Below are 26,194 nucleotides of genomic sequence, written 5' to 3'. Positions count from 1 at the left end.
ATTCCTCGGTCTTATCATTTCAGAGGACCTGTCCTGGGCCCAGTACACAAGTGCAATTACGAAGCAAGCACAGCAGCACCTCTTCTTCCTTAGAAGTTTGTGAAGATTCGGCATGACAACTAAAATTTCAACAGACTTCTATAGATAATGTGGTGGAGAATGGTTGCAAACGACCTGGTACAGAAACACTAATGCCCTTGAATGGAAAATCCTACAAAAATTAGTGAATATGGCCCAGTCCACCATTGAGTACATCTACACAGAGCGCTATCACAGGAAAGCAACATCCATTATCAAGGACCCCTACCACACAGGCAATGCCCTCTTCTCGTTGTGCCCTCAGGAAGGAGGTACAGGGACCTCAGGACCCACAACACCTGGTTGAGGAACAGGTATATTACCCCTCAAACAGCAGGCTGTTGAAGCAGTGGGGATAACTTCAATTGCCCGATCACTGAACTATTCTCACAGCCTTTGGGCTCACTTTCAAGGACTCTTCATCTCATGTTCTCAATATTTCTTCCTTATTTACTTGTTATTACTTCTGTTTTTTGTATTTGCACAGATTGTTGTCTTTTGCACTCTGGTTGTTTGTCCTGTTAGGTATAGTCTTTCACTGATTCTATTGTTTCTTGGATTTACTGAGTATGCCTGCAAGAAAACGAATGTCAGGGCTGCATATGATATGTATACTGCATGTACTTCACTAATAAATTTATTTTGAACTTTAAATACGTATTGGACCTTTCGGGAAAGAAAAGGCAATTAAAACACAAAATGCAACAAATTTTGGTATTATGTTAATGGAAACATTGCAACGCTGGACTGTAGCATGAAAGATATATTCTTCAGCAACTCTGATTGTTACAAATAGCCATTTCGAGGGGATCTCAGCTTGGTGCTTATCTATCTGGCCTGTACCTCTGCACATTTGCCAAGCTGCTCCAATGTTGTTTTCCAGATCTCCTCAAGTTCTTCTTGGGACTTTTCCAATGAAGCAGGTGCATTCTGATTTGATTTCAGCTTCTTCTTTTTCACATTCTTTCTCTGTTTCAATAAATGGGAAATATTCAAACAACTACATTCTGAGCAACTATCATCACAAGACCACAATATCTTCAATGCCTTCAAGGTCTTTTTCCTATAACTCCTCCAGTCCCTGGAAGATCTCTGCAGTCCTCCAATTCCAACTTCTCAATCCTTCCATTGCTCCAGCTCTGGCTGTTGTGCTTGTAACTACCCGAGCTCTGGAACTCCCTGCCTCTCTCTCTCTCTCTCCTTTCCTCTGCTTCCTGGGTCCCCAAGATCTGGATCTCTCTCTCTACACCACTCTGCCTCCTTCTCATTTAAGATGGTTCTTAAAATCTTCTTTGACCAAGCTTTTGGTAACCTACCCAAATGCCTTGCAATTCAGCACATGGTCATACCCCAGTAAAATCTGAATCTTGCTCTGAACTCTAGAGTAGGGTTTTTTTTTAAACTGATGGCTATAGCACCAGGTGTGATTTAGATGCCAACATTACCTGCACAATAAGATTGTTTTTGCCTTTACATAATTTCTCAATCATCCGGATGAAAAGATGGGTGGTTTCAACTAGATCTTTCAAAAATGACTTGGGTTGCTTGGTTGCATCAAACTTCCGGAATAATGTTAAGAACAATTCTCGGAACTCCATAACATAGAAGATGTTACCTGAAAATGACAAAACACAAACAGAATCACAAGCCAGTTGAATTCCTAAATTTCAAATTAAAATATGTGTCATTTGATATATTAGCCCCCACCTCCCATATAATCTCCTTGAGTGGATTACTTCCACATCTATTAATCTTCTTGCTCTTAGGAGAATAATTTCAGTTTCTGTACATGCACATTTCCAAAGACCACTGCCATTCCCCCAGCCTGTTCATTAACACATGAACAATTCTGATAAAAGTTTTCTATGGGAAATGTAAGCAGTAAAGAATGTGAGGGAAGGCCTGGTAGATAAAAAGATATCCACATGAATAAGAATCAATTAAATTCCTTGTAACAAGACTATATTGATTACATTGATGAACACCCCAATTCCATCAAATTACATTCAATGATTTAAAAAGTGACAATCTCACCTCAAAGCAACACACTCAAAAATGCTGGAGGAACTCAGCAGGTCAGACAGCTTCTACGGAGAGGAATAAACAGTTAACATCAACTGTTGATTCCTCTCCATTGATGTTGCCTGACCTGCTGAGTTCCTCCAGCAGTTTGAGCACATTGATCTGGATTTCCAGCATCTGCAGAATCTTGTGTTTATACCTCACCTCAAGGCCTCTCTTATGAAACACAGGCATTTTGTAATATTATTACTTACACTACACTGAAATTTACAGTAATAGAATTTATCATTTATACCCTACACTGGTTCTACCTCAATAGATTAGCCAATAAATATATAACAACACAAAGGATTCAATTTCAGGTTCCTGTGAAGACTGATTAAAACTTCAGCGAGGAAGGGAGGTGGTAGGAAATCATCTCATTCCTGGCTACGATGGCCCTGCTGAAAGTGTCCATAGATTTAGCTGTGATGCAAACTACAACTGAAGAGTGGAATGTCACAATTAATATGCCTTTCAACTCCATCATCATCTAGTGACTTCAGCTGAAAAATTAGGATGTCAACTGATTAGGCATGGATGCAGATCCCAATAGAATTGCTTATTAACACTTTTCAAACAAGCTCTCATTAGCTACGAAGTGGTAGGTCGTTTTAGATCAAGACAGGGACAAGAGGTAGACGAACCAGGTCTGCAAATTTTTAAACCATACACAAAGCAGGAACGAAAAGCATGAAATATATTTGATTTTGCAGTTTTCCAGATCAAACAATTGGATGGAAATGCAAATTATTTTGTTTATTTCTTTAAAAATCTTACAACAGTCTATGTATTAGGAAAATACACCTTCTCTATACCAATGCAGCTCTGTGGGGATATAGGTTCTGTTTAACCCTTTTTGCGAATGCAATGACTTGGAGATGGGGATTGGGAGGGGTGGGTCGGGGCAGGGAGGCAACCAAAGCATGATTGTACTATGGGTGCATCTCTTTCATAGATGTGAATTGTACATTTGTTATGTACTGCACAAACCTCCTTTGTACTATGCTTTCTTGATTTAATAAAAAGCATAAAAACATTGCTGAGAGAAAAAAAAATCTTACATTTGATAACTCTGGCACTCTCTCGCAGATTTCCATCCTTGGAGTGGTCCATTTCATTAATGGTGCTGAGCAGCTCTTGGTAAGCTTTCAGAGCTAGATGCATTCTGAAAGAAAAGGGTCTTTTTTAGCTGTAGTATGCAATCATTTTTGTCTTATTGGTTATTAAACACCATAAATCAGTCTGAGCATTCTCATCCTGGCAGTTACTAAATGACTAAATCACTCTGGTCTGGAGGGGCTTCTGCACAGGACCAAAAGAAGCTGCAGAAGGTTGTAAACCTAGTCAGCTCCATCTTGGGCACTAGCCTACAAACAATTTGTACCCAGGACATTTTTAGGGAGCGGTGTCTCAGAAAGGCAGCGTCCATTATTAGGGTCCTCCAGCACCCAGTGCATGCCCTTTTCTCACTGTTACCATCAGGTAAGAGGTACAGAAGCCTGAAGGCACACACTCAACAATTCAGGAACAACTTCTTCCCCTCTGCCATCTGATTTCTAATGGACATTGAAGCTTTGGACACTACCTCACTTTTTTAATATACAGTATTTCTGTTTTTGCACTTTTTAATCTATTCAATATACGTAATTGATCTACCTGTCTATTTATTTATTTATTTATTTATTCTTACCCTTTTTTTATAATTTTCTACAAACTACAACGAAGAAAAGAGAATCAATTATATAGAAGGATCATTGCCATATAAACAAAAATAACAATACGTCTTAACAAATGAGCAAGTCACCCATAGTAAAAAAGGAAAAAAAAGAAAGAAAAGCACCCAATCTATCACCTATCCAACTCCAAGCCAACCATTATATGAGATACACTTTTATTACCCCAGAACTACATATTGTAATAAAAAAAAGGGGCAGCCTGCTACCTGATCAGAAAAAAACAAAAGTAAAAAAAAAGCTGGAAATGTAGGGTCTGATTATCAAGGGAAAAAAGAACAAACACCTGTCAATCTAGGTGAGAGTTATGAAAATATTCGAGAAAAGATCCCCACACCCTATGGAACTTTATGTCCAAATTAGAAAGTGAGTAGTGAATCTTTTCAAGATCTAAACAAGACATAATATCCCTAAGCCATTGAGCATGGGTAGGGGGAACTACATCTCTCCATTTAAGCAGTACTGCTCGTCTGGCTAGAAGAGAGGCAAAAGACAATGTTTGTTGTTTAGCCGGGGTCAAATGCTTGTCAGGGTCTCGAAGAATACCAAAAAGAGCAATCAAAGGATCAGGTTCCAAATGACAATTTAATATAGAAGATAAAGTTTAAAAAAATCTTTCCAAAATTTTTCCAGAGTAGGACAGGCCCAATACAAATGGAAAAGGGAGGCCTCACCTCCTTTGCATTTGTCACACCAGGGACTAATATCAGGATAGAACTTCGCCAGTTTGGTTTTGGACAGATGAGCCCTGTGGACAACTTTAAACTGCAGGAGACAATGGCGAGCACATAAGGAGATTGAACTGATGGATTTAAGAATTGAATCCCAAACCTTGTCGGACAAAGAAAAACGTAAGTCATGCTCCCAAGCAGTTTTAATTTTATCACAAGGGGCTTGTCTGAGAATCATAAATTTAACATGAATAGTAGAAATTACGCCTTTGCCCAAGGGGTTCATTTGAAGAAACAAGTCTACAACATTTTTATCAGGTTGTTCAGGAAAATGTGGTATTAAAGGGCTAATAAAATGTCTAATTTGAAGGTATCTAAAAAAGTGAGTATTCGGTAAATTAAACTTTATCGACAACTGTTCAAAAGATGCAAACCGATTGTCTATAAAAAGATCTTCAAAACGCCTGATACCTCTCCTACACCAGTCTTGGAATGTGGAATCCTGCATAGACGGTTGAAATAAATGATTGTATAGGATAGGACTAGAGAGGGCAAAACTATAAAGACCATGGTATTTTCTAAATTGAGCCCATATTCTCAGAGTATGTCTGATTACAGGATTAATAATAGATTTTGGCAATTGGCAAGGAAGAACAAATCCAAGTAAAGCTGGAATTGATAATTTCTTATAAGCGTTTAATTCCATTGCCACCCATGTTGGACAAGCAGACTGATTATAAAAGTAGGACCAAAAGATAATATTGTGAATATTGGCTGCCCAATAATATGAACAAAGATTAGGCAACGCCAAGCCGCCTTCTCTTTTAGGCTCTTGGAGATGAGCTTTATTGAGTCTGGGCTGTTTACCCTTCCATAGGTATGACGAGATAATAGAATCTAAAGGATCAAAAAAAACTTTAGGAATAAATATAGGTAAAGATTGAAATAAGTATAAAAATTTAGGGAGAATATACATTTTAGTTACATTAATTCACCCAATTAAAGACATGGACAGAGGTGACCACTGTGCTAATCTCTGTTTTGTAAAATTTAAAAGATTATTGAAATTCTTATCGAACAGTCGATTATAGTTCCTTGTTACGATAATACCAAGATAAGTAAAACAATTGTTTACTACTTTAAAAAGGAGATTGTGAAATTCTAATTCTTGTGCTTCCTTATTTATTGGAAAAAGTTCACTCTTATGTAGATTAAGTTTGTATCCGGGTAACTGACTAAACTTATTGAGAAGTGAAAACAACAAAGGTAAGGAGGTGGTTGGGTTTGACATAAAAAGTAACAAATCATTGGTGTATAGAGAGACTTTGTGCTCAAAACCGCCCCTCCAGATCCCAGTCAGTTCAGTACAACTGCGAAACGCAATTGCCAATGGCTCGATAGCCAGAACAAATAACAGAGGACTTAAAGGGCATCCCTGTCGGGTGCCACGTTTAAGATCAAACGGTTGGGATTGCTGGGAATTAGTCAAAACTGATGCAATTGGATGGGAATACAGTAACTTAATCCACTTAATAAAATTATATCCAAAATCAAATTTTTCTAAAACCGCAAATAAATAGTGCCACTCCACCTGATCAAACACTTTTTCGGCATCAAGAGAGATAACACATTCAGGGGTCCCTAATGACGATGAATATAGAATATTAAAAAGACGTCTAATATTGAAAAAGGGAAGGCGATTTTTAATAAAGCCAGATTGATCCTCAGAAACAATTAAGGGTAAAATAGTCTCCAGCCTACAGGCCAAAACTTTAGTTAAAATTTTAGCATCTACAGTTAATAGAGAAATCGGCCTGTATGAAGCACATTCTAATGGATCCTTGCCTTTTTTCACTAAAAGAATGATACAAGACTCATCAAATGACGCAGGCAATTTATTTTGTTTAAAAGAATCAGAAAAAACTAAACTAAGTTGGGATAAGAGCAATGAGGAAAGTGATTTATAAAATTCTGTAGAGAACCCATCAGGACCAGGAAATTTACCAGGCTGCAAAGCAGAAATAGCAGAGGATATTTCCTCTAAGGATAATGGCTCATTCAATTTATGTTTAAGATCAGAAGAAAGTTTAGGAATATTTAAACTATCTAAAAATTGCATAACAGTAGTATTACCATTAAAGGACTCAGAGGTGTAAAGTTGAGAGTAAAAATTCCTGAGTGTATCATGAATTTCAGACTGGTCCACTCTAATATTCCATTACTCATTTGAATTTTAGTGATGTGTTGTTTTGCTTTAGAGTGCCTAAGCTGGTTAACTAAGGACTTACCAGATTTACCCCCGTGAATATAGAACTTACTCCGACTGCCCAAAAGTTGGCGTTCAATTGGATAAGTAGAAATAAGATTAAATTTAGTTTGAAGTTCCATTTTTTTCTTATATAACTCCGGATCCTTGACCTGGGCGTATAATTGGTCTATAGCTTTGATCTGATTGTTCAGTTCCAAATGTTCTTTGTGAGTCTTTCTTTTCAAATTTGGTGTGTAGGAAATTATTTGACCTCTTAGATATGCTTTCATTGCGTCCCAAACCACCTGACGAGAGGTTTTAGGTAGTGCATTAGTATTTAAAAAGAAAGTTATCTCATCCTCCATAAATTTTACCAAGTCATTATCCGACAACAAGGTCGGATTAAAACACCAGTGTTTATTTACTTGAGGGAGGCCAGGGAGAACTATGGACAATGTAAGTGGGGCATGATCTGAAATTAATATACTCTTATAGTCACAAGAACGGATGGATGGGATCAATTGATTATCAATTAAAAAATAGTCGACTCTAGTAAATTTCTGGTGAAAAGCAGATTTACTTAATTGTCTAAGGATAAAAGAAGATCTGTCCAAAACTGGATCCAGCCAACAGTTAAGTCATCACCCAATATAAGAGGGTATGAACTTAGTTCTGGCAATGAAGAAAAAAAACGGTCAAAAAACCCTACATCACCTGAGTTAGGAGCGTAAAGGTTGGCTAAGACCACCTGTGTATTATAAAGTTTCCCCGAAACAATAATAAAACAACCATTAGGATCAGATCTTATTATGAAGCTCAAAACAAACATTTTTGTTTATAAGAATTGAAACGTCCCTCGCCTTGGCTTGAAAAGTTGAATGAAAGTGTTGTCCTGCCCATCGTGCAATAAGACAAGAATTATCTGAGTGACGAATACATGTAAAAAGACTACCTCTGCTCTAAGCTGTTTAAGATGTGCGAACACTCTGCCCCTTTTAACCGGATGATTCAAACCCTTAACATTCCAGCTGACAAAGTTCAATGGACTAGCCATTGAACATAAGAAAAAAAAGGATAGCAGGCATTAAACCATATCTGAAATTTATATGTAATTCTGAGGCAAAAGTATAGAAGAAAAAAAACAGGATGAAATTACATCCTGTATAGTACAAATATATCAAAATTCCATATATAATATTAGCATTGGAGTTCCCACCCACACCCTCTAAACCTACAAGAAAGCTGCAAATATAAAGCAGCAAGCTCTCCCCGAGAAAAACTAACCCCCTACTGGACTTCCAATTAGGTAACATCTTAATTATCTCCACTCCAACTGTTGATACAGTAATGGAAATAAACACCAAAAAGCTTTAAGAGTTACAAAGATTTACCTTAACAAGAAAAAACAATACATTCAAAGTTTGTAAATCTTAAAGTATAATAATGGTCTAAAAAAATCTTTACCCCAACCCTCCCGCTAGAGTTGATAAACCGAAAAAAAAAGATAATCTATAAACTCAGTTAAACAGAAAAAAAAACTTTAATGTCAAAGAAGTAATCCAACCGAATCGTAAAAATAAGAAAAAAAACACAAACAGCATCTTGAAACACAGGAAAAAAAACACCAAAGAAAAATCCATTCGAGAGAAATTTGATCCAAACCCGAAACTGAGTTTAAAGGTACAGCATCGACTGCTGCTTAAAGTTAAAATAATCTAACAGGAGAGAAAAAAATCATCACCTTTAAAGAACTAAAATTATGTAAAATAGAAACTAAAATTGAGAAAATGGAAAAAAAAACACTTCAATAGGACAATGCAACATAATTAAGCTACTAATCAAATAGATGCGACAACAGCTACATATTAAATTTAAAAAAGGAAGTATCAAGATTTGTAGAAATTGGAGACTGGTCTGAAAAGAAAAACAAAAAACCATTCAAAGACGTCGTCACTTCACGAATCGATATCAATTTTTTAATGCAACACCGACTCCATTTTGAAATAAAGTCTCCAAAGACCTTTAAGAGGTGTCTAATTACATAGTTTCACAGTCAGCTCTATTTAAGGAAAATGAAAATGTCCATACTGAAAAATATAGAAATAAAGATTAGAATATTAGAAAAAAATAACCGTTATCTAAACAGAAACTAAAAAGGCTGAAAAGAAAAAAAAAATCATATCATATCATATCTGAGGAACTCGAAGTAGCAGATAGGCTATCAATGAAGGTCTGCGCCTCTGTAACTGAATCGAAACGTTTAAAATCGCCGTTCCTAAGCTTGATTCGGAGCCGGGCTGGATAAGTGAGAGACGGATGAAGTCCACGATCGTAGAGAACTTTCATTACTCCTCTGTATTCAGCACGTTGACTCATAACTTGAGGTGCATAGTCCTCTATTAAACGGATAGCATGACCTTTATATTGAAGCGTTTTACGTCGGAGAGCTTCTTTAATTAGTAAATCCTTGATCTAGTAACGATGGAGGCAAATTATCACTGGACGTGGTCTCTGGCCTTCCGCTGAGCGAGATGTAAAGATACGGTGCACTCGATCAATCTCTGGAGGACTGGAAAGTATTTCACTTCCAAAAATCTCACATAGAAAGTTTGAGAAAAATTCGACAGGAGATTCCCCTTCAACAGTCTCAGGCAAGCCGAGAATTCAAAGATTTTGGTGTCTACTCCTGCTTTCAAGGTCCATAACTTTAAGAGTTAACTTGCTATTATGCTCCTTTAGGGTAGAGCAAACTCTTTCCAGGTCTTTACAAGGACGGTCTAGTTTCTCTGTGACTTTTTCAACAGGGATGAACGTTGAGCGTGATTCTCCAGTGTAGAGTTGATTTTATCCAGTTTCAGTTCCAACGAACTAAATTGAGAAAACATATCTTGTCGGGTTTGTTCTAACAGTGACACTATTTCACTCAAGGTTGCTCCCGATGAAAGGTCTTTTTTTTCTGATTTACTAGGCTTAGATACACTAATTGTGCAGCCAGCAACTTCAATAGTAGGAGGAAGAGTCAGAAATAAATGCAGGTATATGAAATGGAGCGGAGCAATAGTTTTAGCGACTTAAGCTACCGCCATCCTAACTGGAAGTCCCACTTGTCTATTTATTATGTTTTATTTTATCTATTATTATTTTTTTCTCTCTCTGCTAGATTACATATTGCATTGAACTGCTGCTGCTAAGTTAACAAATTTCACGACACATGCCAGTGATAATAAACCTGATTCTGAGCAGAAAAATTTGGAAGGAAAGATTGTACCTTGGCATAAACAAAGATTTTACCCATCACTTAACTTACTCTATAATTACAACAGGTTATGATAGTTAAAATGAACAGTTACATTGTAGAGCCAAAAATAATTAGCCAATGCTATCCCAATCAGTACATATGATGTCCAGTTCAAAACTGAGCTAGTGACTTAATATTATACATTTAATCCAGTTTATTCTGTATTAAGTTACATCAACATAATAACTCAGGAGACAAGACCATGCAACAATCGTGGGTTAAAAGAGAAAAATCAATGAGTTCCTACTTGGGCACTGCGCTAGAGATCAGGGAGCAGCTACAGGACTATAACTCAGGAAAAATTAATGAAACGGGAAGAAAATTAGGGAAGAAAAACAAACGTAATGTCATAAATGCAGCCAAGTGGAATGCAAGAACTTAATATATTTGACAGTTCTTTACACCACCCCTCCCCAAAGAGAGATAGAAATAAAGGCATATTCCTTCGCCCTTTGGAATCAGTTTGCCTTACCGTCTTGACCAAGAACTAGCCGCTGCCTTGTCAGTTAGCATCATCTCATAGTAGTTGGTGATATTACGCTCCACAAAGTGAAACGCTCGAATGGTGACAGTCTCGGATACTAGTTCAGGGCGGAATCTATACACCCTGTTGAACCTCATGAAGAAGGGCATGGCCCAGAGGTAGTAGGTCTCATCATGCTGCTGTGCTTTTTCACGTATGAGATTGTCCTATAAATGGAATGAGCACACAGTTATAGATTAAAGCATTATTTATGTATGCACACAGTTCCCATTTAGTTGCAGTGTTATTTCAGTTACGAGTGGCCAAAATATCTAACTGTATAAGCTATGCTTCCTATCAGCATTGGGAAGTTAAGTTACAAAAACAAAACAATTCTGCACCCCAATCCAACAACTATTTTTCAAAACATTGTTTGTAAACAGGAATAAAGTCGCATACACCTTACCGACTTACCTTTACTATGTACATCAATCTGTTATAACAGTTCTCCAAGAAATCAACACAAAATTCCTTCAGGAACAACCTCACATTCAGAGCAGAACGCCGCTTGCTCTCCACCTCTACTGCAGCCTGTTTCCTCTTTGGAACTTTGCTGGTCTTCTTGCCACAATCGTGACTGTAGTTTTTAACCTAAGAAAATGCATAAATAATAATTAAATAAATATCAAAACTGATCAAGCATTAGAGTGAAAATCAAAACTACAACAATTCCAATCCTGACTTTCTGCAACCCACATATCATGCATTTAGAGTAGCAAGTAATTGGTCTGACACAAGAGCAGAGGATACAATACTTATATAAAATTACTATTTTAAAATTGTCTTCTATTCACTTGAACATCATTCAAGGCAAGAAGTTATTCACTAGCTCACTGAACACAATAAAACAATATACTGCTGATCTCCTGGGACTTTAACACACAACAGTCTCTAGAGTTTACAGAGAATGGTGCGAAAAACATCCAGTGAGTGGCAGTTCTATCAGCAAAAGTGTCTTATTATTGTCTTTTTTTCTTATGATCACAAGACCCTTTTGGACCGTGGTAATGTAGAAACTGCAAGTCCAGTTCACTGGTTTGTTGGTGAGACTGACGGCAGGGGAACTGCGTGGCCTCAGTTGCCGCGCAGCGGGCATCCTTGCTGGGTTGGGGGCTAGCCCTTCTCATCGGTGCTACCCTCCAGTATTCACTTGGTGGAAGACAAGCCAAATTGTGTTTGTCTGCAGCTGCGAGATGAGGAACTGCTGCAGAAAACGTGGTTCCAGGACAACATCTCATGCACCATCATTCTACAGCCCATGACACTCATGGACTTGGGCTAGATTATTACTATTATTATTATTATTATCTTTTACTGCTATTGTAATTAGAAACATAGAAAATAGGTGCAGGAGTAGGCCATTTGGCCCTTCAAACCTGCACCGTCATTCAGTATGATCATGGCTGATCATCCAACTCAGAACCCTGTACCTGCTTTCTCTCCATACCCCCTGATCCCTTTTGCCACAAGGGCCATATCTAACTTCCTCTTAAATATAGCCAATGAACTGGCCTCAACTGTTTCCTGTGGCAGAGAATTCCACAGATTCACCACTCTCTGTGTGAAGAAGTTTTTCCTCATCTCGGTCCTAAAAGGCTTCCCCTTTATCCTTAAACTGTGACTCCTCGTTCTGGACTTCCCCAACATCGAAAACAATCTTCCTGCATCTAGCCTGTCCAATCCCTTTAGAATTTTATACGTTTCAATAAGATCCCCCCTCAATCTTCTAAATTCCAGTGAGTATAAGCCTAGTCAATCCAGTCTTTCTTCATATGAAAGTCCTGCCATCCCAGGAATCTGGTGAACCTTCTCTGTACTCACTCTATGGCAAGAATGTCTTTCCTCAGATTAGGGGACCAAAACTGCACACAATATTCTAGGTGCAGTCTCACCAAGGCCTTGTACAACTGCAGTAGAACCTCCCTGCTCCTGTACTCAAATCCTTTTGCTATGAATGCCAACATACCATTTGCCTTTTTCACCGCCTGCTGTACCTGCATGCCCACCTTCAATGACTGGTGTACAATGACACACAGGTCTCGTTGCATTTCCCCTTTTCCTAATCGGCCACTGTTCAGATAATAATCTGTTTTCCTGTTCTTGCAACCAAAGTGGACAACCTCACATTTATTCACATTAAATTGCATCTGCCATGAATTTGCCCACTCACCTAACCTATCCAAGTCACCCTGCATCCTCTTAGCATCCTCCTCACAGCTAACACCGCCGCCCAGCTTCATGTCATCCACAAACTTGGAGATGCTGCAATTAATTCCCTCGTCTAAATCATTAATATATACTGTAAACAACTGGGGTCCCAGCACTGAGCCTTGTGGTACCCCACTAGTCACTGCCTGCCATTCTGAAAAGGTCCCGTTTACTCCCACTCTTTGCTTCCTGTCTGCCAACCAATTCTCTATCCACATCAATACCATACCCCCAATACCATGTGCTTTAAGTTTGCACACTAATCTCCTATGTGGGACCTTGTCAAAAGCCTTTTGAAAATCTAAATATACCACATCCACTGGCCCTCCCCTATCCACTCTACTAGTTACATCTTCAAAAAATTCTATAAGATTCATCAGACATGATTTTCCTTTCACAAATCCATGCTGACTTTGTCCGATGATTTCACCTCTTTCCAAATGTGCTGTTATCACATCTTTGATAACTGACTCTAGCATTTTCCCCACCACTGATGTCAGACTAACCAGTCTATAATTATGTGCCTTGTGCTATGTGTGACTGTTGGGACTGGGATTTGTTACTACAAACCATTAAACAAATTCAAAGGAAGACACAGGAATCCAAAATGTGAGTTTAACTTCAGGTTTACTTTAAGTGAGGTGCGCACATATCACGTGGTAGCGTGATAGTGTATGCAATTCATGTATTTATACATATAATCTGTAATTATTGAAACAAACAATGCTTAAACAATATATTTACAATATTACTTAAATATTAAATACACAACACTGCACCGTGGACCGCTGTTTCGTTTAGCTCTATTCACATGTATAGTTGAATGACAATTAAACTTGAACTTAAGCTGCTGCTACCAACTCCATCTCTAAATGCCAATTATAGTAAATAGACCAAACACTTGTAACGTTTTCACTCACCTTGTGAACTCCCATGTGACAAACAACATCCCTATTTGCAATTGATTTCAAGCCTTGTATGAGGTATGTTCCCCCAAAACGGGAATGCCTAAAGTAAATAAAGCAGGTTTTTAACAAAATAAATTACATTTAAAAAGGCTTCAAAAATATTGTGTACATACAGTAGTTGTAGGTGTACATGTAATGGGTGGAAAGCAGGGAGACCCACGGTTCCCCAGGAGGGAGGAAGGGTCAGGATTAGAAGGATTTTTACAATACCTGCTTGTTCTGCAGCACTGCCAAAGAATGGGATAGACAAAGAAAAGTAGAAATATAGAACATTACAGAACAGTATAGGCCTTTTAGCCCACAATTTTGTGCCAACCTTTTAACCTACTCAACATTAATCTAACTTTCCCCTTCCTCCATAGCACTCCATCGTTCTATCAACCATGTGACTAAGAGCCACTTAAATGTCCCTAACGTATCTCCCTCTACACCACCCTTGGCAGTGCATTCCATGCACCTACCATGTTCTGAGTTTTTAAAAAAACTACCTGACATCCCTTATAACTTACTTTAAAATTATGCCTCCTTGTATTAGCCATTCCCACCCTGGGAAAAAGTTTGACTATCCATGAGATCGCTACCTCTTAACAGCTTGACAACCTCTATCAAGTCACTTCTCATCCTCCTTTGCCCTAAAGAAAAATACCCTTGCTCTCTCAATCTATCCTCACGGCAGCATCCTGGTAAATCTGGCACCCTCTCTTCAGCTTCCACATTCTTCCTACAACGAGGTGACCAGAATTGACCATAATATTCCAAGTGAGTTCTAGCCAGAATTGTAAAGAGTTGCAACATTATCTTGCAGCTTTTACACTTAATTCCCTGAGTAACACAACATTCATCTTCTTAAACATCCTACCAACTTGCATGGCAACATCTATGGACATGGACCCCAAGATCCCTCTGTTCCTCTACACTGCCAAGAATCCTGTCATTAATCCTGTACTCTGTCTTCAAGTTCAAACTTCCTTTCCAATATTTTTATTAGTTTCTTCATAGAGGAATACTGAGTACAAGAAAGTGTATATAAGAGGTCAGAAAAGACTTTTTAAAAACACCAGTTACATTATATCTGTTCATAATAACAATTACATTAACCCATATTCATATAAGTTAATCAATAGTTATATTAAACTATACTAATTTATTACAAAAGAATAAAAAATCTAACCCGTACCAAGAACAAAGCTGTTCATTAAGGAGAAAAGAAGGTAAATACCTTCTTCTAGAATAAGAATTAATAATAGCCAACATCTGAGTTTAAATAACAAATTGAAGGTTTTAAAAATAATTCAGAAAAGGTCCCCACAATGTTTGAAAGTCTTGACGAGAATCAGAAATTGAACCATGAATCTTCTCTAAATCTAAACATGACATAATGTCGCATAACCATTGAGCATGAGTAGGAGGAAAAACATCTTTCCATTTAAACAAAAGCGTCCTCATAACTATAAGAGAGCCAAAGGCCAAAATATGTAAATCAGATGCTTTCAGCTTAATATCTTGTCCTGCAACAATACCAAAAAGGGTCATTGGAGGATTAGGCTTAAAATTGACTTTAAAGAGTAAGGAAAAAGTTTGAAAAACTTCCTTTCAATATTTTTCAAGATTCGGGCAGGACCAAAACATATAAATTAATGAGGCTTCTCCATTATTACATCTGTCACAGTAGGGAGATATATCTGAATAAAAATGAGATAGCTTATCCTTAGTCATATGGGCTCTATGTACCACCTTAAATTGTATGAGGGAATGACGAGCACATAGCGATGAAGTATTAACCAGTTTAAAAATTTCATTCCACGTTTCCTCAGATATCGATGTTTGTAAATCGTGTTCCCAAAGATTCTTAATTTTGTCTAAAGGAACATTCCTCGTCTCCAGTAACATACCATAAATCTTAGATATTGAACCATTATGAACCAGTCTGGAGGTTTAGCCTTACCTAATTTTAGGTTTTATTACTGGTCAGTTAATATACGATATCTTACGTTTTGGCTATACTATATTAATTGTGTAGACTGTCTGGTATGGGTTTCTTTAGAAGCTAACTCTGTTAATAAATTTTCTATTATTTCTCTTCTTGGATCCTCACTTCCTTTATCTGTAAGTAAACTAATTGTTAACTTAATAGTTAAACATACTCTGAGGATCTGGATACAATTTAGGAAACACTTTGTTTTATTGAGCTTCTTCCTTTCAAGCCCCATTTATTCTAATTTTTTTTAAACCCTCTATGATTGATTTAGTTTTTAAGGAATGGGACAGATTGAGTATTAAATGTTTCTGGAATCTGTTTGTTGGAGGTAACATTTGTTCATTTGAGCAATTGTCGGCTAAATAGTTTACCCAAAACTCACCTTTTTAGATATTTACAAATTAGAGACTTTTTAATATCTCAATTATGTACATTCCCTATAAGCTTAGATAAGAACTTACTAGAAGTTCAAACTTCCAAAGTGTTTCACTTCACACTTTTCCAGATTCTCAGCACAGCTCTGTATTCTTTCAATGTCCTGTTGTAGCCTACAACCATCTTCTGCACTATCAACACCACCACCAATCTTATGTCATCTGCAAACTTACAAACCCACCCTTCCACCTCCTTATCCAAATTATTTATAAAAATCACAAAGAGCAGGGTCCCAGTTCAGACCTGTGCAGAACACCACTGGTCACCAACCTCCAGCAGAAAACGCTCCATCTACTTCCACCCTCTGCCTTCTAAGGGGAAGCCAATTCTGAATCCACACAGACAAGCTTCCCTGGATCCCATGCCTTCTGACTTTCTCAATGAACCGACTGTGTGAAATCATACACCTTACTAAAATTGATGTACACCACATCCACTGCTTTACCTTCATCAATTTGAACTGTGGCCAATCAGTGAGCGGGCGCGCGAGAAGAGGTGACTTCACACAGGTCTGTGACCAAAGAGTAAAAAAAGCAGCACTTCACAGTGACTTCTGGAGTTTGAACTGCGACCAATCAGTGAACAGGTTTCATTAACAAAAACGAATAAAAGTAAGACAGGGCAAGTGGAGTGGCAATTGTGTGAGTGGGCCAGTGTTAAGAGTGGCTTTGGCTCCTCAGGCTTGGGCCAGGTAAGCATCTGGTAAGTTTCTTCTTCTTTCTTCGACTGTTAGGGAACAGTTAGAGCAGTGAAAATGGCTCTAGGGGCTGTGTGTGTTCTTTGTGTGAGGTGTGGGAATTCTGGGAGACCTCCAGCCTCTCACATAACCACATCTGCACCAGGTACACCGAGCTGCAGCTTGAAGACTCTCTAAGGGAGACTGAAGAAGTGATAGATAGAGTTACAGGGAGGTAGTAACTGCTATTTTGCAGGAGTGACTGTCAAGAGAAGAAAGGGAAGTGGGCAGCCAGTACTATATACCTGTGGCTTTTTAGAGCAGCTTGAGGTTGAGCCCATAGGGAGATCAGCTATTCTGGATTGGGTATGGTGCAATGAACCAGAATTAAATAGAGAGCTTAAAATCAAAGAACCCTTGGGCCAGTCATCATAATATGATAGAATTCACCCTGCAACTTGAGGAGATGTTAATGTCAGATGTATTGGTATGACTAAGCAGTAAAGGGAATTACAGAGACATGAGAGAGGAGCTGGCCAAAGTTGATTGGAAGGGGACAAAAGTATGGATGATGGCAGAACAGCATCGGCTGGAGTTTCTGGGAGAAATTTGGAAGGCACAGGATAGATACATCACAAAGAAGTAGTATTCTAAAGGCAGGATGACACAACCGAGGCTGACAAGTCAAAGCCAACATAAGAGCCAAAGAGAGGGCAGGAGGTACCTAATAAAGTAGCCTCTGACTGTATAATTACTCCGCTCTCCAATCAAATCAGATTTAGACAGAGTAAGATACAACCCAATTTGAATACCTATCATTGTAGTTTCCACTATCAATCTCATCAATTACTTCATCAGAAAACATGACGGAATTTGTTTTCTCTGCATCTGAGAACAGTTCTTAAGTGGAGGGCTATGTCGGAGGAAAGGGTTAAATTGATTGCAGAGTAGGTTAAAAGGTCTCACATTGTGGACCAAAGGACCTATACTGTGCTGCTGTAATATTCCATCTTCTAAATGGAAGTACGTACAACAGCAATCTTGAAGGCGAGACCCAATTCAATCAATTCCAATTCGTGTACTAGTCAAAAATCACAACACTCCAACAAGCCTTACTGAAAATATTACTGTCACAGTCAAAATGTACAAAAATATACTTGATATATAAGTATTTACCCTTCCAGCATTGACACCCATGAATGTGCATTCTATAACATTATTGGTTATAGCTGCTTTCTACAACAGACTTTTCAGAACATTTCCAGTTGATTCCATTTTTTTAAAATAGGGATGAGGGATTTGAGATACATGGAGAGACTGGAGTAGCTGAATTATTCCCCTTATAGCATAAGAGATCAGTAACAAACTGATGCAGAGTGAAGATAATTGACAAGTAACAAAGGAAATCAAAAAGGTTCATGTCAGCGCTTATGATCTGAAATGTTTTCTGTAAAAGGGCAAATGTAGTAGGATATTTCAAATGCAATTCAGATAATCACAAAGGAGTAAAATGTATGGATGGGGGGAGAAAGGGGATGAGGAGGAATGATAACAATAGTAAAAACACTTCAAAGGAACCAGAAAGTGCACAAGCCTCTTTCTGTGCTTTGATATACTATCATTTGAAGGCCACACTAATTCTCCAATCAAGTACAGCAACCCACTAGGGCATCTATCCAATTGTGCTATAATATTTCATACATTTCACTTCTCACCTGGTCCCCCTTTCGAAAGTTCTCTTCTTCTTTGCAGCCAGCTCTCTCTGCTTTAAGATTTCAAGCTCTCTGGACTCGTTCTCTTTCTGCTGTTCAGTCTTTACTTGCCCTGTGGTGGCAAGTTGTTCAGGGTTCTGCAGGAAAAATTCCAAAATAATCATTCTATTCAAATTTCTGACCCTCAGTTCACCAAAACTGAGCCATGGCAAGAGTTTTTGTTGAGCTTAGGATTCATGATTGTTTTGTATTAGTTGGTTTACAACTAATAAAAGATACCATCTCATTCAAGATAGATCCACAGCTTTGATGTTGCATTGTACTGATCTCAAGTGGGAAGTACACTGCAACTGGAAGTACACCTTAACGATATTCAAAAAAAAACGGAAAATTGGGTAGTGGGCAGAAAACAAATTGAAAAGTTTGGGCAGCATGGCAGCACAACACTATTACAGCATCAGCAACCCGGGTACAATCCCGCTATTGTCTGTAAGGAATTTGCATATTCTCCCATGACTGCATAGTGTTTCCTCCTGGTGCTCCTAATTACTCACATGGACGTAACTGGGTGGCGCAGGCTCGTTGGGCTGGAAGGGCCTGTTACTATGCTGTATCTCAAAATAAAAAAAAAAGTACTCAGTCCTTGATCCACAAATCAACCTTTACCCAGGCTAGCTGTCACGCCACTTGCAAAATGATTACAGGTTTACCCCGCTATCCGAAGGTAGAGCGTTCCTATGAAACCGTTTGTAAGCCGAAATGGCATAAAGCGAAGAAGCAATTACCATTAATTTATATGGGAAAATTTTTGAGCGTTCCCAAACCCAAAAAATAACCTACCAACTGATACCAAATAGCACATAAAACCTAAAACACGAACATATAGTAAAAGCAGGAATGATATGATAAATACACAGCCTATGTAAAGTGGAAATAACGTATGTACAGTGTAGTTTCACTTATCAAAATCCGGAAGACAGCGACCTGAAATCGATTTGGAGAAAAAAAAAATCGACACATACACGCCTACGCACGTACATGAGTACGCACATACACGCATGCGCACACAACTGCCCGCACAAGGCTTCACGGTCATGGTAGTCTTTCTTGGGGTAAACACACGTATAAAGCGTGCGTCTTTTTTTCATAAAAGTGAAAATCCTCTTTGGTTAGCAAAGACAGGTATTAATGTAGGTCTTTCATAACAGCAAGCTGTCGTAAAGCAGACGTTTGAAAAACAGGGGACAGCTGTATTGGGATATGCTCAAGGGCAGCTCTGTGCACTTATATAAGCACATTCAGAGCCTCAATATGCACTGACAATATCAGTCTAGATATTTCGAGTTCAAGCCACTGGAGTGGGGCTTGAACCCAGGAATTACTGACAAAGAGAAGTGCTAGTGATGGAAGCACAGCTCACCTGCAGCCTCCATCCCCATCACGTCTCTGAGATCAGGGAATGCGGGTGCAAGAATAAGAGCACAGACCATGGTCTGCCATTACACGTTAATACAAAGAACTTTAATTGTAGCCAAAATGCACTATTACTAAACCAATTCCACCACCCTTCATGCCTCCAATCAAACACTAACCTGATTTCTGAACATGAGGGAGATTATCTCTAGTATGTGCATGGCCCACTGTTGCTCATCCTGGGAAGCAGCCAAGAACTTGATTAGATCATCCATCCCACTCATGTGAATGGCCCATAACACCTTATCGTGCACGCTGGCATCATCATCAACATTCTGCAGGAAAATAAAATTAGACACTAATGATAGAAAAGATATAAAATTACTGAAAAAAATTAAACACATAAGAGAAAGCAAAATTAAGGTGCTGTGGTTCAGGACAACTTGTTTGCCAAATGATTATTTTGTTGAAAACAAAGGGGAAGGTCAGCCATTTTCCCCTATCTCTTTGCAACATAGAGACAGTTCCCTCCCAATATTCCCAACCTGAGAGCATAGATCAATCAGAGAGTCACAGTACAGTACTGTGGTACATTCAGATGAAGGTAGTTAGATCTTAGGACTGGGTTACCTGAAGGTGTGTGGCAAAAAAGACGCAATCAAGGACTGAAAACTAGGAAAAAGAATTAGTTTGGATTTCTGCCCTGATCACCATTCCCCGATGTTAGCTGAGGAATGTACAAGTAGGAATGTGGTGTGTGTAGCTGATTCATTCATCTCTTGTTGCAACAAAATACTTCGGCTCAAACATGAAGGATGTGCATGCACATAGATAAGACGATAACAGCAGATGAAATCAAATACCAATGACTGTGAAGCAAAATGTATTGAAGAGTTTGTTGATGTTAATGGAGCTTTTTAAGAGCTTTTAATTATTGATATTGCTAATTTTCTCAGAAAGAGTTTGATATAATTTAACAGTTTAAGTGAATAGTTATCAGAAATAGAATAGCACAACGAGCAAGATTAAGAAAGCTCTGTGACGTGAACGTACTTTTCGACCACTAAATTCTGCGATTGGAGATTTAATGTGAACATCACAGCATCAGAGAAACTAAACATATCTACAGTACTTCCTAAATAAAGCGACAGTTCATGAATCATAAAGTGAATTAGCTTTCAACTGAGCTTTAGTACTTGTGGTAATAAACACAAGACTTGTCAAACTAATTATGCCATTTTAGAGTTATAGAGCACTACAGCATACAAAAAGGTTCTTTGGTCCATCTAGTCTGTGCCAAATTGTTTTTCTGCCTAGTCTTATCAAGCTGCACCTGGACCATAGCCATCTATAACCCTCCCATCCACGTACTTACCCAAACATCTCTTAAAAGTTGAAATCGAACCTGCATCCACCACCTCCACCAGCAGCTTGTTTCACACTCTCACCATCCTCTCAGATGTTCCCCTTAAATATTTCACCTATACTCTCATTTTAGTCTCACTCAACCTCGGTGGGGAAAGCCTGCTTACACTTACACTATCTATAACCCCGCATAACATTGTACACCTGTATTAAATCACCCCACATTCTCCTGTGCTCTTGGGACTAAAGTCCTAACCTATTCAACCTTTCCCAATAACACAAATCCTCAAGTCCCAGTAACATCCTTGCAAGTTTTTTTCTGTACACTTTCAATCTTATTTACATCATTCCTGTAGTCAGGTGACCAGAACTACACATGATACTCCAAATTTGACCTCGCCAACATCTTATACATCTTCAACATAACATCCCAACTCCTATACTCAATACTGATTTAGGAAGACCAATGTGCCAGAAATTCTCTTTGACAATATCTACCTGACACCACTTTCAATGAATTATGGATCTGTATTCCCAAACCCCTCTCTTCTAGCGTACTCCTCAGTGCCCTACATGATCTACAAGATGGAGGCACTCATGGATCCAACAGTCACTCTTGCTCCAATCAGCAGTGAAACTTTGTGTCCTGTCCATTTCTATGACCAAAACATTAACAACAGTAAAATCTGCAACTCTACCTCACTAACGAGCAAAATAACAAAGGTGCTGCACAGTTACAGGGTGCAGGTCTACTACAGCTACTCGGGGAAGCAGTCATCGGAAGCGGTAGGCTCGAACGTAGAAGTGTGGTAAGTACACCGGTATAAAAGTGAGACTTAGAGTGGATTTCTTCAGGCCCGCACTCCCGCCAATTCTACTCACTAACATTTGATCACTGGAAAATAAACTGGATTAGCTGCATCTGAAGCAGTGGAAGATAAAGCACTGCTGCACACTCATCTTGACAGAAAAGTGACTTCAAGACGTCGTTCCAGACTCAGCCATCCAGCTAGAAGTCCTATTCTGCAGCGACCTCCAACAAGACCCACTGAGGAGGTCTGTGTGTCTACATAAATTAGAACTGATGTGTGAACACCTTGGTAGTAACAGCCTACTGCTCACTGGAGATAAAGCTTTTAATGGTGAAGTGTAGGACCTTCTACTTACTGCAGGAGTTCACTGCCACTGTGCTTACTGCTGTTAACATCTGCCGCTCTGCTATTGCTGGGGAAGCACTACAGGAGCTCTACAGCGCAATCTGCAACCTCAAAGCCACTCACCCCAGCAGTACCTTCATTGTTGCTGGTGACTTTAATCATGCCAACTTAAAAACAGTCCTGCCAAAGTTCTACCAGCATGCCAACTTTGCATTTGTGACTTTTACCAGCAGCACTGTATATAAAGAACCCGAAGCATTGTTGACGATCTCAAACACCCATCCCACCATCTCTTTGACTCACTACGACCAGGAAGGAGGTACAGGAGTGTCAGGACTAAAACTATCAGACTGGGTAACAGCTTCTTCCCTCAGGATGTGAGACTAATGAATACCCTGCCACCACCGAGGTCCTGTCACTAGGACAGCGAGCTGTTTACAGTGTACCTGTGCTGAGCTTTACTACGTGAGTTATGAATTACATTTTATTAACTTATTTACAGTAATATTTTGGTTTATGTGCTGTGGGTGCACTGTGGTCTGGAGTTTCGTTTGGTTGTATATACAGTATGTAGTCAGATGACAGTAAACTTGAACAAGAACCTGCTGGTGTGGGTCCTGGGGCTTCTGTACCTTCATCTTGATGGCAGCAACGAGAAGAGAGCATGGTCTGGGTTGTGGGGGTCCGTGATGATGGATGCTGCTTTCCTGCGACAGCACTCCATGTAGATGTGCTCAGTGGTGGGGAGGGCCTCACCTGTGTTGGACTGGGCTGTATTCATTACTTTTTGTAGGATAAAAGTAGTGGATACAGCCACTACTGTATCTACTACATAAGACTGTGTAAAATTCTGATCATTTTTCTCACCTAATTAGAACCAAATTGGTACAAAGCAAATAAGTAGGAATCCATCTAGGGCATCCACTGTTCATGAAAAAGGAGCAGTTGCAGAATTAGGCAGATTAGATTTACAGAGACACAAAATAAAAATGAAAGAAACCTGAAGGCATTATATAATTCAGCAGGAGGTAGCATAGGGGCATTTATATGGACTTGCTACACACGATGGAAAATGAGAACAGTTTAACTTACATTATTTTGCTGTAAACATGTATGGAATGGATATCCAGAGACGAGGTCAACTGTGAATGAAGTATGCTTAAGGAGCAATGTGTTGTGCTGAATCATGACACAAGAAAATATCAGTGCACACATTTGTGTTCTTCAGACATTTTGCTCCAGTATATTGTGCCTCACACCACTGATGTACGTTCTGCAGTCATTAGCAGAACTCAAATGACAATGCCAAAATTAATTTGTTGTCAGCAATCTTCTGTTTTACAAAGTTATCTTCTACCTCTGTACCCAGCCATCTTAAAAAAGATGAGCCCTATTTGAATATCCTAATTCCTTTCTGGAAGCTGAATTGAATACTCTTGCCATTAATTACTAATTATACAAGTTAATGCACCAACAAGTTAATGTTGTTTACCCCATGAGTGATTAATAATGAAACACCACTAATGGGTGTCTAGACAACATTAAAAACCAAAAATAAAACAAAGAATCTTAACATCTATAGAATAGAGATAATTTGTCATAACAGACCTTCTCCTCCTCGGGCTCAGGGGGCACATGTAGAACATTTCGAACTAATAACAAGATTCTTTCAATCAGTAGATTATCCTCCTCCTGCCTCTGTTCCCAGTCCTATTACAGAAACACTTGTATGTTAAAATCATGTAAGCAAGCATGGTTCTTGTAATAGTAGCAGCTCAGATAAGCTTGATCATAGGGAGCTAGTTTGATCCTTTAAAGTAATTTAAAAATAATTATTAATTCAATCACATTCAAGTTAAAACTGTTGCCACTAACAACTGAAAGTCAAAGAAATGATAAATAGGTTCAACATTTATAAATGACAAGCTTTAGAGGTAATATTAAGCAAATAGTTTTAAAAACATATTGTCCCACCTCTCCATAAGTTGAGGCCACTTGCTAAGATAAAGCTCCAGCGTTTAACAGTTTAAATAACAAGGCCAAGCAAATTTGGAAAATGTGAAATTGCAGCAATAGTCAATGAAAAGGAACTAAAATCAGTACTGGAAAGTTAAGATCAATGGGAAGGGCTGAGTGCTACAATGGCTGAGATTACCAAATGGCATTGCCAGTACCCACTAAACTATCATCAGCATTTCTCTTTTGAATAAAGCTATATTTTTACTTACTAGTTGCAAGAGATCATAGAGTTTTTCACTGAGAATTCCAAACACCTTTTCATTTGCAAAAGCCTACAACATAAAGACAACGGATATGAGCACAATTTTAAAAACAATGCACATTTCTGTAGGTATGTTTTACAAATCATTCAAGTTGACAACATGGTTGGCAGCACAGTAGAGTAGCCAGTGATCCAGTTTCAATTCTTGCCATTGTCTGTAAGTTTGTACGTTCTCCCCTTGATCACACGGTCTTCCTCTAGGTACTCCGGTTTCTCCCACATTCCAAAGATGTATGGATCAGTAAGTTGTGGGCATGCTGTGGTGGTGCTAGAAGCATGGTGACACTTGCGGGCTGCCCCCAGCAAATCCTCAGACAGTATTGGTCATTGAGACAAATAATGCATTTCACAGTATGTTTCAATAGACATGTGACAAATAAAGCTAATCTTATAAAATCTTTAAACACTAAATCAACAGAGATCATTATACCACCCCTCCAACACCAAGAAATAAAAACTTACAAATTTCTAACGCTATGCATTTCACTGCACCAATTTCTACCCATTTCTTCCCCCCCCCCCACTCTCAGGGCCACTGAATAGAATATGTGGGTGACCTAGCCTCTGCCTTATGACTTTGTTGTGATGCCAACCATGAACTGAAGAGCTTGCTTTATTTACTTACCTCTTTGTATGCCTGCAGATATGAAATCACTTGCAGAAAATGATGCCTGAAGGTGGGGTTGGTAGGAACTTTCCCAAAACACAAAAGTGCTGGCTGTGTTAGGTTTACCAGCAATCTAGATGTGGGGGAGAAATATATCAGGCATCAGACTATGTCACACATGGAAAACAATTATTAAAGTTATAAACACAAGAGATTCTGCATATATTGAAAATCCTGAGCAACACACACAAAATACTGAGGAACTCAGCAGGTCAGGCAGCATTTATGGAGGGAATAATCAGTCAACGTTTTGGGCCGAGACCCTTCACCAGGACTGGAAAAGATGGCAGAAGCCAGAATAAGAAGGTGGGAAGAGGGGAAGGAGTACAAGCTAGCAGGTGATAGGTGAGGGGGAAGGTAGGTGGGTGGAGGAGGGAGGATGATGTGAGAATCTGGGAGGGGATAGATTGAAGAGGTGAAGGGCTGAAGAAGGAATCTAATAGGAAAGGACAGTGGACCATGCCCTTTCTTCCAGTGTTTCCCTCCCCCTTCCCTTTCTTCCAATGGTCTACTGTTGTCTTCTTGATAACATGACAATCTGAACACAGCAGCTCCAAACTGTTGCCAGAAGGCCAATTTGCAAATGAATTCTTGCATATTCAACTTGTATTCCAATTGAAGGGTCTCAACTCGAAACGTCAACTGCCCATTTCCCTCAACAGATGCTGTCTGACCTGCTGAGTTCTTCCAGCATTTTGTGCATTGCTCGCCTAACAGTA

At 38.8% G+C, this 26,194-nt stretch overlaps 1 protein-coding gene across 2 annotated transcripts in view; it reads right to left on the bottom strand.

The window, feature by feature from the left end:
- The window catches only part of timeless (timeless circadian clock), a 78,626-nt gene that overhangs the window by 44,126 nt on the left and 8,306 nt on the right, over window positions 1-26,194 (bottom strand). For both annotated transcript variants that reach the window (XM_059956315.1, XM_059956314.1), the window contains 11 exons: window positions 25,434-25,548; window positions 24,756-24,818; window positions 24,136-24,237; window positions 20,185-20,340; window positions 18,596-18,729; window positions 13,744-13,831; window positions 11,030-11,206; window positions 10,565-10,782; window positions 3,204-3,307; window positions 1,524-1,693; window positions 922-1,047 (listed from right to left, as the gene is read on the bottom strand). In XM_059956315.1, coding sequence (XP_059812298.1) covers window positions 922-1,047; window positions 1,524-1,693; window positions 3,204-3,307; window positions 10,565-10,782; window positions 11,030-11,206; window positions 13,744-13,831; window positions 18,596-18,729; window positions 20,185-20,340; window positions 24,136-24,237; window positions 24,756-24,818; window positions 25,434-25,548 — 1,453 coding nt within the window. The remainder of the gene's footprint in view (window positions 1-921; window positions 1,048-1,523; window positions 1,694-3,203; window positions 3,308-10,564; window positions 10,783-11,029; window positions 11,207-13,743; window positions 13,832-18,595; window positions 18,730-20,184; window positions 20,341-24,135; window positions 24,238-24,755; window positions 24,819-25,433; window positions 25,549-26,194) is intronic.

Source organism: Hypanus sabinus, chromosome X1, assembly GCF_030144855.1.
Source record: "Hypanus sabinus isolate sHypSab1 chromosome X1, sHypSab1.hap1, whole genome shotgun sequence".
NCBI classification, from domain to species: domain Eukaryota; kingdom Metazoa; phylum Chordata; class Chondrichthyes; order Myliobatiformes; family Dasyatidae; genus Hypanus; species Hypanus sabinus.
This window is presented reverse-complemented; position numbering and strand designations above follow the sequence as displayed.